Below are 18,223 nucleotides of genomic sequence, written 5' to 3'. Positions count from 1 at the left end.
AAACTCCCACTTTCTTTTTCTTTTTCTTTTTTAAAATTATACTTTAAGTTCTAGGGTACATGTGCACCACGTGCAGGTTTGTTACATATGTATACATGAGCCATGTTGGTGTGCTGCACCCATTAACTCGTCATTTACATTAGGTATATCTCCTAATGCTATCCCTCCCCCCTCCCCCCATCCCACAACAGGCCCTGGTGTGTGATGTTCCCCTTCCTGTGTCCAAGTGTTCTCATTGTTCAGTTCCCACCTATGAGTGAGAACATGTGGTGTTTGGTTTTCTGTTCTTGCGATAGTTTGCTGAGAATGGTGGTTTCCAGCCGCATCCATGTCCCTACAAAGGACACGAACTCAGCCTTTTTTATGGCTGCATAGTATTCCATGGTGTATATGTGCCACATTTTCTTAATCCAGTCTGTCACTGATGGACATTTGGGTTGGTTCCAAGTCTTTGCTATTGTGAATAGTGCCACAATAAACATATGTGTGCGTGTGTCTTTATAGCAGCATGATTTATAATCCTTTGGGTATATACCCAGTAATGGGATGGCTGGGTCAAATGGTATTTCTAGTTCTAGATCCTTGAGGAACTCCAACTTTCATTAAATCCTCATTTCCTTATAGTCTGTTACCCCTACCTTTGTGTACCTGTACCTGCCATGCTTAAACCTTTCATGTCCCAACCCTGCAGAGATTAATAGACCTTTCACTTTTGCCAGAGTTTGGGAGTAGAGGTTGCCTAGCCTGGCATGGGAGGCAGTGAGAGTGTCCAGGGGACCTAACTGCTCCTTACACAGACTTTCTGCACTCCCTTTTCTTTTCTCAGTCCCGCACAACTCCAGCATTCAATGGTAGGCTCCTCCCCCTACCTCAGGGAATCTTTTTGGTCTGAGGTGAAGGGTAACTCTTCCTTATTTATCCTATAACCACCCAAATCTCTTATCTGTTCATTCCCTTTCTTCAAAGCCTCGACCTTTGAAATTCAAAAGCTGAGGAGTTATACCTTTTTTCTCTGCCTTCTGCCCTCATACTCCTTATATAATGATCTGCTTGACTGATTGGGACCAAAAGTCAAATGGTAAGAGAATCCTTGGGAAAAAAATCAGTTAAGACTTCAAAAAATATTGTCCTATTGCACTATTATTATACAGTACTGTCTTAGTTCAGACTACTATCACAAACATATCATAGACTGGGTGTTAAACAACAGAAATTTATTTCTTACAGTTCTAGAGGCTGGGAAGTTCAGGATTAAGGTGTGGACAGATTCAGTTCTTGGCTTATTGTGCGGACAGCTGCCTTTTTGCTGTGTCCTCACCTGGCAGAGAGAAAACATAAATCTCGGATCTCTTCTTATAAGGTCACTAATTCCATTCATGTGGGCTCCACCTTCATAATTTAATTATCGTCCAAAGGCCTTATTTCCAAATACCACTACATTGGAGATTAGAGCTTCAAGATATGAATTTGGGAGGTGGACACCAACATTCAGTCTGTAGCAAGTACCCACTAGGTGAGGTCACTGTTAGGTACCTCAACTACATTTTCTATCAGTCTTCTCAACAACCCATTCTATAGATGAAAACTGATGTTCAGAAAAGTTAAATAACTTGCCCAAAGTCACACAGTCAGTATGTCACAGAGCAGGCATTTGGTATCTGATTAAACACCAAGCTGATGTCCTTTCCACAGTAGCAAGTAGCCTCCTGTGAGTTCATAATAAACCTTTGAAAGTAGCAACCAGAATCTAGGATTTCTTCTTGTTTGACTAGATAACAAAAGGAATTTTGATTATGAATCTTCAAGAGTACTTACTTATTATGTCTCCTTTCATTGGTTGTTAAATTTTACCATACATCATCTAGTTTTCTAGGTTATTTAGAGACTGGCGCATGCATTTCAGCAAATCAAACTTATTTGGGAAAGCACATATTTGTGTTATTCAGCAGTATCTGTATTTACTATCCAAACATCTGGCAATTAACTTTCAGTGCTGACACAATTTCCAGCAAATTACAGAGCACTTACAACAGTGTATAATATGACACAGAATTCCTGGTTTTAGTGAGATTCTCCTAAATACCTGGTAACTGAATCAAACCTCTCAAAAGCCACCATTGGTGGAGGTGGGTTCTGTGCCTCAAAGATCCCTTAGGGACCTCAGGATTTAGCACAAAGCCAGTCAGTTCCTAGCCATGTTCATTTCTTCATTAGATGCTCAGAATCAGGAAGAGAGACAGAAAGGAGAAGGACTAATCCATTCATTTCATTTAAAAGGAAGCCACAGAAGCCAACACAGATACAAGTGTTGTTGGCTGTCTGAGGTCTCCCCTGGCTTAGTGAGACTGCATTATTTTCAGCTCTGCTGCAAGAACTACTGCCTTCTCCAGCCCTGTCAGCACCTCTCCCCATTTGAGTCTTTACCAAGAAGTCTATCTGATCTACTAAGAAGTGATAGTTTGGAACAGGTATAAGCTAGAGGTGAATCCATTAGCTAGAGTGATTATCCAGACTCAAGGAAAACTGTAAGTAGGAAAGTTTGCTATGAGGCTCTCTTAGCTTTCCCTTCAGGATTCATCTTGCCATCTCTCTTTCGTTTACCACTTTTGGGTGGCTGCCTAATGTTGAAGTCCCATAGGAATTCTTTCCACCAGATCTTCCTCTCACTAAGTTCAGATGAACAGTAATATGTAATTAAGGTGCAACGTTTCAACAAGCAAGTCTCCAGAACCAAAAGGAAACTCTAAAATAGTGGCATTTCAGGCATCACAATAGGAAAAGAGTTGGGTGCCTTCAATTCATATTTGCTGTGACTCCAATTGAGAGTTGGGATAATAAACAAAGGTAAGTTCCAAAAAATTCGGAACATCCCGAGTCCGCTAGGATGACCCTCCAGAATCTCCTTAAAGGCTCCGCAAATTTAAAGCCAAAACTCCGTGTCTTCTAAAACTCTGAATTTGTCTGGTGTCTCTGATTAGGAGTGGTCACATAACCTAAGAAAGCCAACACATCCTTCTGCAGTGGGTAAATGGCTCCCTCAGTTCAGATCTGTTGGATCAGCTGCCAGGTCAGCACCCTCTCACTGGAGAAGCAGAAAATCCATGGGTTTTGCTGTTTAGTTGAGAAAAAAAAACAGGCTCTCCTTCTGTTGTGAAAAATTTCAATCTGCAAAGGCATGTGGTCCTAAAATGACTAATCATTCAGCGTTTCATTTGCTGCTATTGTTTTTTAGAATTTTGTTTAATTTAGTGCTGTTATAGGTAATCATTTTGCTACTGATCACCTTTCACTACTGAGTATTTCATTTTTTTAGGTATGTGATAAAAATTCAGCAATGATAAGATTTGTGTGGGGAGGCTGAATGAATAATTACATTTATGCATTTGTTGTGGCTAATTCTGTTGGAGTTATGTTATGTGTGTGCTCATGCGTGACCTATTATTTTAGTTTTGGAGACCAGTTTTAGTTTTGGGGATTTATTGCAACTGTGAGTGACTCCATGTTACACAGAAATGTGTCTTTGTTGGCTCCCTCCATCTCCCTTCTCTCTTCATGTTTCTTTTTTTTTTTTTGGAGACAGTCTTGTTCTGTTGCCCAGACTAGAGTGCAGTGTCATGATCTCGGCTCGCTGCAACCTCCGCCTCCCGGATTCAAGCAATTCTCCTGCCTCAGCCTCTCAAGTAGCTGGGATTACAGGCATGTGCCACCATGCCCAGCTAATTTTAGTTTTTTTTTTTTTTTTTTGAGATGGAGTTTGCTCTGTCACCCAGGCTGGGGTGCAGTGGCGTGATCTCGGCTCACTGCAACCTCCGTCTCCCTGGTTCAAGCAATTCTCCTGCCTCAGCCTCCCAAGTAGCTGGGACTACAGGTGCATGCTGTCATGCCCAGCTAATTTTTTGTATTTTAGTAGAGATGGAGTTTCACTGTGTTGCCCAGGCTGGTCACGAACTCCTGAGCTCAGGTAATCCGCCCGCCTCGGCCTCCCAAAATGCTGGGATTACAGGCATGAGCCACCGTGCCCGGCCCAGGTTTCTCTTACATGTCTTTGGTTTTAACCTCCACCCAGATGACTCCCACTTCTATATCTGCATACCTGACCTGACTACTGGTTTCTCGTTGTGTGCTGGGCACTTCCTCCTGCAGGCTCGCTGATAACTGAAACTCGGACTTCCCCTTCATCTCCACAAACTCTTCATTTCCCCAAGCCAGCAACTGCTCCTTCCTGTTGCTTTCCGTCTGCTCCTGCCTTCTGCCCTGCAGTTTACCCAGTTCGGGGCTTCCTCACAGGCAAAGTCTGCCTGGGCCAACCCACCTGGCAGGGACCTCCTGTGTGATGGGACCCAGGATGGAGGGTTAGGCAGGGACATTTGGGATTTCAACTGTGCCCTGGTTAATTATGGGAATGTGGCAATTTTCTTTCCTTCTATGAACCTTCATTTTCAGTGAGACTGTCCTGATCTACCCCATGGAGTAGCTGATGGGATTATGTAAACGTTTATCTGAAGTTTTGAAATGTTTGCCTCCGTTCCTACTCTTCACCGGCATTCTCCAAAGTGGGGTGTGAGCGTGGGGCCCCTGACACTTCTTTGGAGCACGGTAAGAAGATACTAAAATATCTAATTATATTTATTTTATCTAAACATGTAAATTCTGCTTTGCTAATATTCAAAGTTTGTTTTGACTCCTGTCACTCACCCCTGTGAATTGTACTAGATATATGATCCTTCTAGTACAACTGAGGGCCATGGTGCCTGTGTCAGGTGTGCTGTCGGAGAGCCCTCAACTCAGAGGGGGGTGGGTGGCACCCTCCTGTAGCCCCTCAGTGCATTTTGACCACTTGTAGCTAATGTGAGCCCAGTTTAGTGGATTCATGGGTTATGCTTTCTAATTTAATGAAAACATCCACCTGATCCTTGGATAAGTGACTGGGAAGAAACTGTCGTTGAAATAGAACTAATAATGCAAGCTTAGGAAAGCACGGGAGTGGCCAAGGTGTCCCCTCTTCTAATCCTTGTCTGAGCTCTTTTTCAGTCCATGTCTTCCTGAGATATAACTTCCTATAATTCAAGAAACAACTTGGGAGCTAATTTGGTCCCACCAAAAGAACTGGCCAATGATCTTTCTGTATGGATGTTATTTTAAAGGAATTCTACTATTTTCTATTTCAGAGATTGACCTTATCCTCCATCTCCCCAGTTCTGGGTCTCTCTCCTGCTGGTTCACAGGTGTGACATTGTGTGGTAAATATGCTTTCTTTTTTTTTTGAGACGGAGTCTCGCTCTTGTTGCCCAGGCTGGAATGCAATGGCACGATCTCGGCTCACTGTAACCTTTGCTTCTGAGTTCAAGCAATTCCCCTGCCTCGGCCTCCTGAGTAGCTGGGATTATAAGCTTATGCCACCACACCCGGCTAACTTTTGTATTTTTAGTAGAGACAGGGTTTCACCATGTTGGCCGGGGTGGTCTCGAACTTCTGACCTCAGGTGATCTGCCCACTTCGACCTCCCAAAGTACTGGGATTATAGGTGTGAGCCACTGCACCTGGCCTAATATAATTTCTATACAGTGCATGACATGGGCACAATGGCCATATGTTGACGTATTTTTAAATTCGACTAAACGTTGTATTTTAAAAATTATTAAAGTAATATATATTCAATATAGAAAATGCAGTTACTATAGAAGAAGAACGTAAAAACTAAAATCATAGCACTTGGGATAGCAGCTGACAGCTGACATTCCTTTTTGTGCCTATCTATTTCTTTTTGTCAAAAATAGATTGTATTGGACACCCTATTCTGTAAACCACTTAAAATTTTTTATGTAGTAATCCATCCAAGGATTAGCTAAATTAAAGCTACTCCAAAATTGTCTGAGAACAACTGAAAGGCTAAAAATATCTCCTTAATCCAAATTTTATGGTCACATTTTCTTTTATTAATTTTCTTAATCTTTTGCTCTTTTCATGGGTAAAAAAATCAATGTTATTTATTTGTCTTATGTTCCTGCAGAATTCTCAGCATGGCAATCAGCTTCTGGGAAAGATTTCAGATTTTTTTTTTGTTTTTTAGTCTTCTTTTTTTTGAGATGGTGTCTTACTTTGTCACCTAGGCTAAAATACAGTTGGACCATCACAGCTCATTACAGCCTCGACCTCTTGGGCTCAAGCAATCCTCCCAACGCAGCCTCCTGAGTAGCTGGGACTATAGGTACACACCACCACATCCATATAATTTTTAAATTTTTTTGATACAGATGGGATCTCACTATGTTGCCCAGGCTGGTTTTGAACTCTTGCACTCAAATGCTCCTCCCTGCCTCAGTCTCCCAAAGTGCTGAGATTATAGGTATGGACCACTACACCTAGCAAGATTTCAGAGTCTTTTGCAACCTCAGTAATCTCTGTTTTATGTAAGAGGCAAGAAGCCCTGCCAGGTAGAGAGAATAATGATAGCTGTTGCTCACTCTGCTGTTCTGCTGCAAGCTTCTCCTGCTTTGCTTTTCCTTTTCCATTGACTTCTAATAATATGAGTTCAGACCACAGACTGGACATGTCCAAAACAAGGGAGAGAAAAAAAAGAGGAGAGGGAGAGTAGGGAGTCCTGACGAAATAGCCCATGTGGAGTAATGCAGCATGCTCATGTATTGAGGCAGAAGAAAAGCAATTCTTTTTTTTTCTGAGACAGACTTTTGCTCTTATTACCTAGGCTGGAATGCAATGGCCCAATCTCAGCTCACCGCAACCTCTGCCTCCCGGGTTCAAGTGATTCTACTGCCTCAGCCTCCCAAGTAGCTGGGATTACAGGCATGTGCCACCATGCCTGTCTAATTTGGTATTTTTAGAAGAGACGGGGTTTCTCCATGTTGGCCAGGCTGGTCTCGAACGCCTGACCTCAGGTGATCCGCCGGCCTTGGCCTCTCAAAGTGCTGGGATTATAGGCATGAGCCACCACACCTGACTGAAAAGCAGTTCTTTTAAGTGAAGACTCACACTGCAAAGGGAATTGCAACCTTGTTCCCTTTTGCTTAATAGTGATTTTTTTCATGTATATGAACCATATCTCAATTATTATGCTTTTGAGAGGGCAAAGACTATGTCCTTTTCATCCTTTTGATCCCCATATTATCGAATACGGTGATTTTTACCAAGTAAACACTCACTAAACTTTTGTTGTTTGTGATGACAATTATGATAATAGGGTAGCATGCACAATAAAATACAGAATCTCCACACACAAAAAAAGCAGTTTTAGCGAATTCACAGATGACGTGATTGACTAGAATGAAAACTTAAAAGAATCAACAGACATTTATTGGCGCTGATAGGAAAATACAGCCAGTTTGCTGGGTTTATATGGAATATCCAAAAGTCAGTTGATTTTTTATAGTTTTATGTGTTGAATGGTGGTTCCCAAAAGATATGTCCACATCCGAATGCCCAGAACATGTAAATATACTTATATGGTAAAAGAGTGGATAGTACCTCTTATGACAAGAAAAGGTGTTTACGTTAAGGATTTTTTTTTTTTTTTTTTGAGACAGGGACTCAGTTTGTCACCCAGGCTGGAGTGCAGTGGCACAATCTCCACTCATTGTAATCTCCACCCTCCAGGCTCAAGCGATCCTCTTGTCCCAGTCCCCCAAGTAGCTGGGACCATAGATGTGAGCCACGGTGCCTGGCTAACTGTTGTATTTTTTTGTAGAGACAGGGTTTCCATGTGTTGCCCAGGCTGGTCTCGAACTCCTGAGCTCAAACGATCCTCTTGCCTCGGCCTCCCAAAGTGCTAGGATTACAGGCATGAGCTACCACATCTGGCAAGTTAAGGTTTTTTGAGAAGTGTAACTTGTCTTAGGTTATCCAGAGGAGTCCCAAGTCCAGTGACAAGGGTGAGACACACGGAGATTAGACACACACAGAAGGCCATGTGGAGACAGAGGCAGAGGTTGAAATGATGCAGCCACAGCCTAAGCAGAAATGGCAGGGCAGGCCGGGCGCAGTGGCTCATGCCTGTAATCCCTGCACTTTGGGAGGCTGAGGCGGGCGGATCTCCTGAGGCCAGGAGTTCGAGACCAGCCTGGCCAACATGGTGAAACCCCGTCTCTACTAAAAATACAACAACAAAAAATTAACCAGGCATGGTGGCAGGCACCTGTAATCCCAGCTACTTGGGAGGCTGAGGCAGGAGAATCACTTGAACCCGAGAAGTGGAGGCTGCAGTGAACAGAGATTACACCATTGCACTCCAGCCTGGGCAACAGTGAAAGACTCCGTCTCAAAGGAAAAAAAATAAAGAAATGCCAAAGAACCTACCAGCAGCTGGAAGAGGCGAGGAAGAATTTTCCCTTACAGCCCCTGGAGAGAGCATGGCCCTGCTGGATTTTGTATTTTTAGCCTCTGTAACTGTGACAGAATAAATTTCTGTTGTTTTAAAGCCACTAAGTCAGTGGTAGTTTGTTATTGCAGGCTCAGAAAATTAATACAAGAGTGTCCAGAAGAACAGAGTGCTGTGATTAAGAACATGTGCTCTGGAGTGAGACTTCCTTTGTCAGAATCTCCACTCCACCAGTTACTAGTTAGGTAATGTAAGGCACACTAGGTAACAGCACAGGGCTTGCTGTGAGTCTAGAGCATGTAGACCTGTGAGTGGGATATTGTGAACATGGAGCACATGCTAGTCATTTTTATCATCATCCTCATTACTAACATTATTATTATCACCAGCATAGTTAGAAAGTGCAGCATGAGGCCGGGCACAGTGGCTCGTGTCTGTAATCCCAGCACTTTGAAAGGTGGAGGTGGGAGGATCGCTTGAGTCCAAGAGTTCAACACCAGCCTTGGCAATATGTTGACACCTGTCTCTACCAAAAATTAAAAAATTGGCCAGATGTGGTGGCATGCGCCTGTAGTCCCAGCTACGTGGAAGGCTGAGGTGGGAGGATTGCTTGAGCCCAGGAGGTTGAGGCTGCAGTGAATCATGTTTGTATTACTATCTGTATTTACCACTATCTGTATTTTGTAATAATAATTCCCCTGCTGTTCTCAATAATTTAATCACATATTGTTTAGTTTTTGCCTGTTTATAAAGGGTACATATTTGTCTCTGACTTTTTTTTTCTTTTTTATGAGACAGAGTCTCACTATGTTGCCCAGGCTGGAGTGCAGTGGCATAATCCTGGCTCACTGCAACCTCTGCCTCCTGGGTTCAAGCAATTCTCCTGCCTCAGCCTCCTGAGTAGCCAAGACTACAGGTGCCCACCACCACGCCCAGCTAATTTCTCTACTTTTAGTAGAGATGGGGTTTCACCATGTTGGCTAGGCTGGTCTTAAACTTCTGACCTCAGGTAATCCATCTGCCTCAGCCTCCCAAAGTGCTGGGATTACAGGTGTGAGCCACCGTGCCCAGCCGATCTTCCAGTTTTTTTTTTTTTTTTTTTTGAGATGGAGTCTCACTCTGTTACCAGGTTGGAGTGCAGTGGTGAGAGCTCGGCTCACTGAAAACTCCACCTCCCCAGTTCAAGCGATTCTCCCATCTCAGCCTCCCGAGTAGCTGGGACTACAGGCACACGCCAGCATGCTGAGCTAATTTTTTTTTGTATTTTTAATAGAGACAGGGTTTCACCATGTTGGCCAGGATGGTCTCTAAATGCTTACTGAATTGAGAAAGGAAATTTATATACACGTATTAAGAAGTGTTTTCAGAAAATGCATCCCTAAAAAAATCCATCCTTTAAGTGACTTACATTACATTTATGATTTTAACAAACTGTTAATCAACAAACTTTTTTTTTTTGAGACGGAGTTTTGCTCTTCTTGCCTAGGCTGAAGTGCAATGGCGTGATCTCAGCTCACCACAACCTCCACCTCCCGGGTTCAAGCGATCCTCCTGCCTCAGCCTCCTGAGTAGCTGGGATTACAGGCATGCGCCATGATGCCTGGCTTATTTTGTATTTTTAGTAGAGATGGGGTTTCTCCATGTTGGTCAGACTGGTCTCGAACTCCCGACCTCACGTGATCCACCCGCCTCAGCCTCCCAAAATGCTGGGATTACAGGTGGGAGCCACTGGCCTGGCCAACAAACACTTTTTAAAAAATACATAGTATCTTAAGAAAATCATCCACAGAAGATGAAGTTAGTAAGCCAGTGAAGCCAAAATCAGAGTTTAAAAACAATATATATATAAGCAAGTATCTTCTCAGGGGAGTACTGTACGAGATGGTGAAGAGGAGATGGTGTGACTGATACATCCTGATTCTGGATGTTTGTATCTCTAACTAGCTCAATGTTTTTTGGGTTTTTTTTTTTTTTTTTTTTAGCTGAAGTCTCAAAGTCTTGCTCTGTCACCCAGGCTGGAGTGCTCGGCACAATCTCGGCTCACTACATCCTCTGCCTCTCAGGTTCAAGCAATTCTCCTGCGTCAGCCTCCTGAGTAGCTGGGACTACAGGCACGCATCATCACATCTGCCAATTTTTGTATTTTTAGTGGAGATGGGGTTTCACCATGTTGGCCAGGCTGGTCTCGAACTCCTGACCTCAAGTGATCTGCCCTCCTTGGCTTCCCAGAGTGTTGGGATTACAGGGATGAGCCACTGTGCCTGGCCAAACTACCTCAATTGTTAGCTCTATTACAAGTAGGAGAAGGAATGGTAAAGGCCCTATGAAGCAACTAAAGAAACAGGAACACATGCTCTCAGATGGGAGGATGGAAATTCAGCGGCAGTGCTGAAATAAGAAAAGTGGAAGAGGCCGAGCCCGGTGCCTCATGCCTGTAATCCCAGCACTTTGGGACGCCGAAGTGGGTGGATCATATGAGGTCGGGAGTTCCAGAACAGCCTGACCAACATGGAGAAACCCTGTCTCTACTGAAAATACAAAATTAGCTGGGCATCATGGCGCACACCTGTAATCCCAGCTACTCGGGAGGCTGAGGCAGAAGGATCGCTTGAACCTGGGAGTTGGAGGTTGTGGTGAGCCGAGATTGAGCCATTACACTCCAGCCTGGGCAACAAGAGCGAAACTGCATCTCAAAACAAAACAAAAACAAAAACAAAAAAAGTGTAATCAGAAATGCAATGTAAATCACTTAAAGGATGGGTTTTTTAGGGTTGCATTTTCTGAAAACACTTCTCAATACAAGTATGTAAATTTCCTTTCTCAATTCAGTAAGCATTTATGGAATATATACCATATGCCCACCCAGTGTCAAGGGTGAGGATGTTCCAGGAAATGAGTGTGTTACAGTTAAAGAGTCATCAGTTTGACACTATTGATGTTTTCATTAAGAAGGCTCTTATAGGTGACTTTTTGTATCTGATTTTTAAAAGTAACAAGGGAAATGTGAAAGTTCTTATTAAGTTTTCATGATCATCAGGTTAGGTTTCTACCATAAAGTAGTAGGCTTATATTGTTTGGACACTATAAACAGCTTTTTTTTTTTTTTTTTTTTTTTGAGACAGAGTCTCACTCTGTCGCCCAGGGTGGAGTGCAGTGGCGCAATCTCGGTTCACTGCAAACTCCGCCTCCCAGGTTCAAGCGATTCTCCTGCCTCAGCCTCCTGAGTAGCTGGGTTCACAGGCAGCCACCATCATGGTCGGCTAATTTTTGTATTTTTAGTGGAGACAGGGTTTCACCATGTTGGCCCGACTGGTCTCGAACTCCTGACCTCAGATGATCCGCCTGGCTTAGCCTCCCAAAGTGCTGGAATTACAGGCGTGAGCCACTGCATGTGGCCTAGAAACAGCTTTTTAAGTTAGTGTGCTTTTAAAAAATTAAAAATGGATGGTTAATGAAGAAACAAAAACTTCAATTAATCAGAGGTGTGGGTACAAATGTTTGACTGACATGCCTATTTCATTTCGATTTAGACTTCTTTTTCAAAGAAAATTTTTGACTAGAGTGTTTGCTTATAGGAAGAGCCTTATTGCTGAGTCTTTTTTCAAGTGTAAAAAAAAGTCCCATATTGGAAGAAGAAGAGGCTAGAATGACTCCTGGACCGACCAAGCCTGCTCAGCACTGTATCCTGCATCCAGCGCCTGTGTCCCACCACTGTCACCGCCAGCATGCCCAAGAGAAAGGTTGAAGGGGATGCTAAAGGAGATAAAGCCAAAGGGAAGGACGAACCACAGAGAAGATCCGCGAGGCTGTCTGCTAAACCTGCTTCTCCAAAACCAGAGCCCAAGCCTAAAAAGGCCCCTGCAAAGAAGGGAGAGAAGGTACCCAAAGGGAAGAAGGGAAAAGCTGATGCTGGCAAGGAGAGGAATAACCCTGCAGAAAATGGAGATGCCAAAACAGACCAGGCACAGAAAGCAGAAGGTTTTGGAGAGGCCAAGTGAAGTGTGTGGATTTTTGATAACTGTGTACTTATGGTGACTGTACAGTTTGAAATACTATTTTTATCAAGTTTTGTAAAAATGCAGAATTTTGTTTTACTTTTTTTTTTTTTAAATTATGTTGTTAGCATACAGAACACCTCATTGTTGTTTTTGGGGGAAGGGGCATATGTCACTAACAGAATGTCTCTGAAGCTGGATTGATGTCGGGAAAACACCTTTCCCTTCTGGTTTTGAGAGACTTCCTCTTGGCTCCCAGGAGGAGGGATTCCCTGACTTTGACACACGTGGCCTCTTGGCACAAAAGCCTCGTGGTATGGAAAAACAAATTCGTTTTTATGTCCTCTTCTCTCTTTCTATTTTTCAGCATAGACTTAACTCCCTTAAGCCCAGACATCTGTTGGGACCTGACCCCCAGTCATTGCTTACCAGTGTGTCAGGCAATCTGGACTTTCCAGTGATGCTGCTGAGATGGCATCTGTCAAAAGGGACAGCGGTTCCATTTCTAGATTGAGGATCTTCAGATAAATTCTGCCATTTTCATTTCACTTTCTGAAAGTCAGGGTTGGCTTGTGAAAAGTTGTCAAAAACATGCTAAATGTGAAATGTCGACCCTCACTCTAAACTTTCCCTGTTCAGAGCGTCAGATGAAGACTTCATTGGTTTTTATAGTGGCTTTCTGATTTTTGGTAATCCATTGAAGAAGGGAGTTTGAAAGTTGTATACTGTTAATGATTGTCTGCCCATGTCCTGCCTGAAATACCATGATTGTTTATGGAAAGTATCTTTAATAAAGCTGGATACAGTTTGGCTTGGAAAAAAAAATGTTCCACATCAATATAACTGGGAACACAATGAATAATCATTAAGAAGTATAACAAGCATTTATGTGTGACATATGGACTTTCTAACTTCAAAACAGTTGGAATTAAAGACATGTTTAATATGACCATTAAAATGAAAATAGAACATTAAATTCTATATTGAAGGAAGAGAAATAAGTAGAGCAAAATCTAAGCTAATGTTTTACTCTGACTTATGTATAAATTTCTCTGCAAGCTTCCTCGTAGTCAAGCTATGATGGCATAGGTTATAGGCTATAAACTAGAGAATTCTCATTATTTGCAAACAGAGAGATAAGTTCCTTGGGATAAAATATTTTAAGTTTTAAAAATATTTAACTTGAAAAACTATCATGTAGTTAATTATACAAGAAATATTGAGCCACATATTTAACCGTGGTTTCTGAAAGATAGATAAATATTATTCATATAGGTAATTTATGTATTTTTCTTCAACAAAAGCCTAGATTGTAGTATTTAGATTTTACAGAGTAAGGTTTTTTGTTTTGTTTTGTGCTCTGAGAGGGATGGGAGATGGAGATTGTATTAGTGAGGATCCTTGCAGAAAAGAGAAGGTAATTTGAGTTGATAAAGGGACTCTTTACAAAGATATATGTAGGATGCAGGGAAACCATAAGGAATTGTGCAGTTCTGTGGGGCTAGTAACAACGGATACTGTTACCCTTCTAGGTTTGAAAGGGATAAAGAGAAGATGCCATCACCAGAAGAGAACTTGGAGACAGAGACTTAGCAGGGAACGCTCTTGGACAGGAGTAGTGACTTTTAGTCAAGAGATGAATCCAGCCTGTGGTACCCCCACAGAGAGCCAAGGAAATAAATACCTTTAACTTTCCACCCACTCCCTCTGATCTCTTGCTGGTACTTTTCCTTGACTGAATTCAACTAGAAGCTAAGGGTAGGCACAGGGAGTCTGGTGGTGCTTGTTAGCCTTCTGGTGCAGAGAAAAGATGAAGAAAGGACATATGGAAGCTATCAAGCCAGGAGGACATATTGGAAATTGGGGAGCTTTATAGAGTTCACCCTTCCCCCATTTTGATAAGCCTCCCTGGGTAGAGCAGAAAGGGACTTGCCCTTCTGCCATTCCCACTCAGACTTTGGTGGAGAATCACTGCAGTATAATGAGAGATGGTCGTTCTGTTAGCTGCATGTAAGGAAAAAATGTTGAGAACCAATGATCTTTAAGAAAGGATAATACCATTTTCCTTAAATGTTTCTTTTTCTCCTATGGATTTTACATTGGAGCTAAGTCACAGCTCTGAAATAGAGAAATTTAATAGAATGTGAAGACAGTCCTTAAGCTTAGAATATCAGATGCGTTATGAGTCAGTGCCCACAGGCAGAATTAGATAACCCTTGGGGAGAAGAGATTCCCTTCCCCATGACCTGTGGGTAGATCTCACCCTATGTGAAGGCGGATACACTAATAGGGGCCTCTGAGGACTATGTCTGGTGACCTGACATCTGGATGTTGCTTTGATTGCTCATAGATAAGTGCACCCCAAGCCCAGACAACTTGAAACCTATGTATCCCTATAGCAGCAGTAATTATTTTTTATTTTTTTATTTTTTTATTTTTTGAGACGGAGTCTCACTCTGTCGCCCGGGCTGGAGTGCAGTGGCCGGATCTCAGCTCACTGCAAGCTCCGCCTCCTGGGTTCACACCATTCTCCTGCCTCAACCTCCCGAGTAGCTGGGACTACAGGCGCCCGCCACCTCGCCCGGCTAGTTTTTTGTATTTTTTAGTAGAGACGGGGTTTCACAGTGTTAGCCAGGATGGTCTCGATCTCCTGACCTCGTGATCCGCCCGTCTCGGCCTCCCAAAGTGCTGGGATTACAGGCTTGAGCCACCGCGCCCAGCCAGCAGCAGTAATTATAATAACAGCCAGGCCTACAAAGCCAACTGCATTGCCAATGAGGCCATTTAAAATATTGACAGATACATTCTAGAACTTATGAAATCTCTGGCCTAATCTCCAATATTATATGTTCTCTGCAATTTGAAAATCCACCATTTAAAAAATAAAAACAAAACCAAGTATAAAAAATGTAAATACAGGTCTTATTTGTTTTTTTGTTTGTTTGTTTGTTTTTTTTTGGCAAAGAGTCTTTCTCTGTTGCCCAGGCTGGAGTGCAGTGGTGCAATCTCAGCTCACTGCAACCTCCGCCTCCTGGGTTCAAGCGATTCTCCTGCCTCAGCCTCCCGAGTAGCTGGGGCTACAGGCATGTGCCACCACGCCCAGCTAATTCTCGTATTTTTAGTAGGGACGGGGTTTTGTCATGTTGGTCAGGTTGGTCTCGAACTCCTGACCTCAGGTGATCCACCCACCTTAGCCTCCCAAAGTGATGGGATGACAGGCATGAGCCACTATGCCTGGCCCGCAGTTATATTTTTATACTTAAACTTTATATAAATTCAAATGTTTCTTTTTTTATGCCAAAATATAAATATTTTTCAGACTTAATCGTGTGAATGGAAGATTGTTTGGTTCCAGCACAGCACTGAGGAGTAAACGGAATTTATTGAATTCACATTCTGTATTATCTTCTTGTGCTGCTAGGGAAAAAAGTGACAGGTTGAAAAAGTTATTAACTTCTCGTGTGTATTAAGACAACATTTGAAGGCAACTGACTTTAGATAAGACAAAATAATCAGTATAGCCTGTGATGTTACTTTAGTTTAAATCCAGTGTGCGCTGAAGCTCAAACAGAGATAAAGAGCAAGAGTAGGATGAATGTTTTCATTGAAGTCCTAACTTCAAATATTGTGAGGGTCTCATGAGGTTATCCTGTCTACTTCCAGCCTTTGGCAGGATTACAGTTAAACCGGCTCAGGCAGATGGCAATCCATCTTATTCCTAAAATTGTCCACTCAAGGAATTCCACATAACTCTTTCCATCGTCCTTTTTATAACCGTATTTTTCTTTAAATCCTCAGGGAATATGCATATAACAAATGGAAAGCATAAAGCAAAGTACATATGACCCTCTTCCCATCATGAAGGGGGCAGAATTATATGCTAGTATCTATGATGATTTGTAAACAATACCAGTCCTAGACAAATCTCTCTTCTGTATCCAACCTCGCAAATATTCTGCCTCTCTAAGTAGCCCTTGTCCCTTTGCCCCTCTTGTTTCCCTTTGTTTCCTCCTTTCTCCCCTGGTTCAGAATGCCTAGGAGAGTTTGTATAAGATTCCTAACGCCCTAGAAATAGGAAAAGCAATCATGCCTCAGGCCATAGGGATGTTGTCAGCACCATGGACAGCGGCTTATCAGGCGCGGCAAGCATTGTACAGAGGTATAACTTGCCAGTAGAGTATGTTGATGACCTTTTTAATAAGTCTTCATCAATTCATTCCCCTTCTCTTCTTAGCCTTCTATTTTATTGAGGTAGATGACGTTAAGACTTCAACTTTTCGGTGCAGGCAGAGGAGCCCATATCTTAGTAGTCTATGACAAGGAGGGGCTGACGGGAGATAAACTCATCTAGGCCTGCTGAAGTTAATTCATCACTTGGCCCTAGGGTTCAGGGAACAAAATACAGAAGGCAATGAAGAACAATGGAATCAGCAAGAGGGGTAACTCCTCTCTTCTCTTGCAGATGCTTCAGTTAAATCTATTTTGCAAAGGATTAGTGGCCCCTAAAATATGCAATTATGCCATTCTTCACATCCCTATTTTACTGGTTAAAAAACATTTGCTGTAACTTTATATCCATTAAAAATTAGCTATTCAGTCTTGGCTATGTCACCTAAAATCTCTATCTAATCTTGGAGACAATTTCACAATACTTCTCAAAATTTTAAATGCACATATTTTTTGACCCTACAACTCCAACACAGAAATGATTCAACAGGCTGGCATGGTGGCCTACACCTGTAATCCCAGAACTTTGGGAGGTCAAGGTGGCAGGATCACTTGAGACAAGCCTGGGAAACATAGCAATACCTCATCTCTACAAAACATTTTTAAAAATTAGCTGGGCATGGTGGCACCTGCCTACAGTTCCACCTGCTCAGGAGGCTGAGATGGGAGGATTCCTTGAGCCCAGGGGTTTGGTGCTGCAGTGAGCTACGATCACACAACTGCACTCCAGCCTGGATGACAGAGTGAGACCCTGCCTCTTAAAAGAAAAAAAATACATCAATATAAGACTGTTTAAATAAGGTATAAGTTTATACAATCAAATATTAAGAAGCCATAAACAAAGTGGAAATTCACTATATACTCATATGAAAGATCTCCAGGATATATTAAGTTTAAACAAGCTGGGTTCAGAACAATGACTATATTAAGATATTATATAAAAAGAAGAAAAATCATGTATAGCCATCTGTACTAAGCATACAATATCTCCAGGAGGATATTTATTAGAAATAAGAAATAGCAGTTTCTTCTAGGAAGGGAAATTGGGTGGATAGAGGTGAGAAGTGGAGGGGAATTTTTTTCGCCATACACCTTTATGTACTTTTGGAATTTTGAATAATGTGAATTCATCAACTATATAAAAATGAATAAATAAATTTAAATAAAAATGAGATAAATTACCTGTCACTCAGTTTCTTTCTCTGTGAAATGGATATAGTCATATCCATTTGATTGTCCTGAGAATCAAATAGAATAGTGTATGTAAAGATGTTTTGAAAAATATGCGTTCTTCATATATGATGTTTATTGCTAGTATTTTAGTAATGTATGGACAGTTTAAGTTCTCCACACGCCTCCTAAATTTTGGAGTTTAGAATTGAACATAACTCTGAAATAATGATAATAAAAAGTAAATTAAATATTTGTGAGGTATTTTAGGCTTTTTCAGTGTAGTGTGGCTATGATATAAAAATATCTTTGTAATCCCAGCACTTTGGGAGGCCGAGACGGGCGGATCACGAGGTCAGGAGATCGAGACCATCCTGGCTAACACGGTGAAACCCCGTCTCTACTAAAAAATACAAAACCTAGCCGGGCGAGGTGGCGGGCGCCTGTAGTCCCAGCTACTTGGGAGGCTGAGGCGAGAGAATGGCGTAAACCCGGGAGG

General features: G+C 42.2%; 1 protein-coding gene across 2 annotated transcripts; it reads left to right on the top strand.

Annotated features, from left to right (window-relative positions):
- Positions 1 to 4,203: 4,203 nt before the first annotated feature.
- LOC117097159 (non-histone chromosomal protein HMG-17-like) lies at positions 4,204 to 14,724 on the top strand. 2 transcript variants are annotated; one of them, XM_033234747.1, is made up of 3 exons: positions 4,204 to 4,596; positions 11,908 to 12,363; positions 12,695 to 13,152. In XM_033234747.1, the coding sequence occupies exon 2, from the start codon at positions 12,058 to 12,060 to the stop codon at positions 12,328 to 12,330; it is 273 nt and encodes a 90-aa protein (XP_033090638.1). In that variant the 5' UTR covers positions 4,204 to 4,596; positions 11,908 to 12,057; the 3' UTR covers positions 12,331 to 12,363; positions 12,695 to 13,152. The 2 variants fall into 2 exon arrangements, with proteins under 2 accessions (XP_033090638.1, XP_033090639.1); XM_033234748.1 differs by lacking the exons at positions 4,204 to 4,596; positions 12,695 to 13,152 and adding an exon at positions 13,860 to 14,724 and having other exon boundaries at positions 11,769 to 12,363.
- The last annotated feature ends 3,499 nt before the right edge of the window (positions 14,725 to 18,223 follow it).

The sequence above is a fragment of the Trachypithecus francoisi genome, unplaced genomic scaffold (assembly GCF_009764315.1).
Source record: "Trachypithecus francoisi isolate TF-2019V2 unplaced genomic scaffold, Tfra_2.0 Lachesis_group15, whole genome shotgun sequence".
In the NCBI taxonomy this organism is placed as follows: domain Eukaryota; kingdom Metazoa; phylum Chordata; class Mammalia; order Primates; family Cercopithecidae; genus Trachypithecus; species Trachypithecus francoisi.
Note: the sequence above shows the minus strand (reverse complement) of the source record. Positions and strands in the feature narration are given on the sequence as shown.

Bases quoted from the DNA above. Each gene is read 5' to 3' on its own strand.
- LOC117097159 (XM_033234748.1), top strand. From the start codon at position 12,058: ATGCCCAAGAGAAAGGTTGAAGGGGATGCTAAAGGAGATAAAGCCAAA.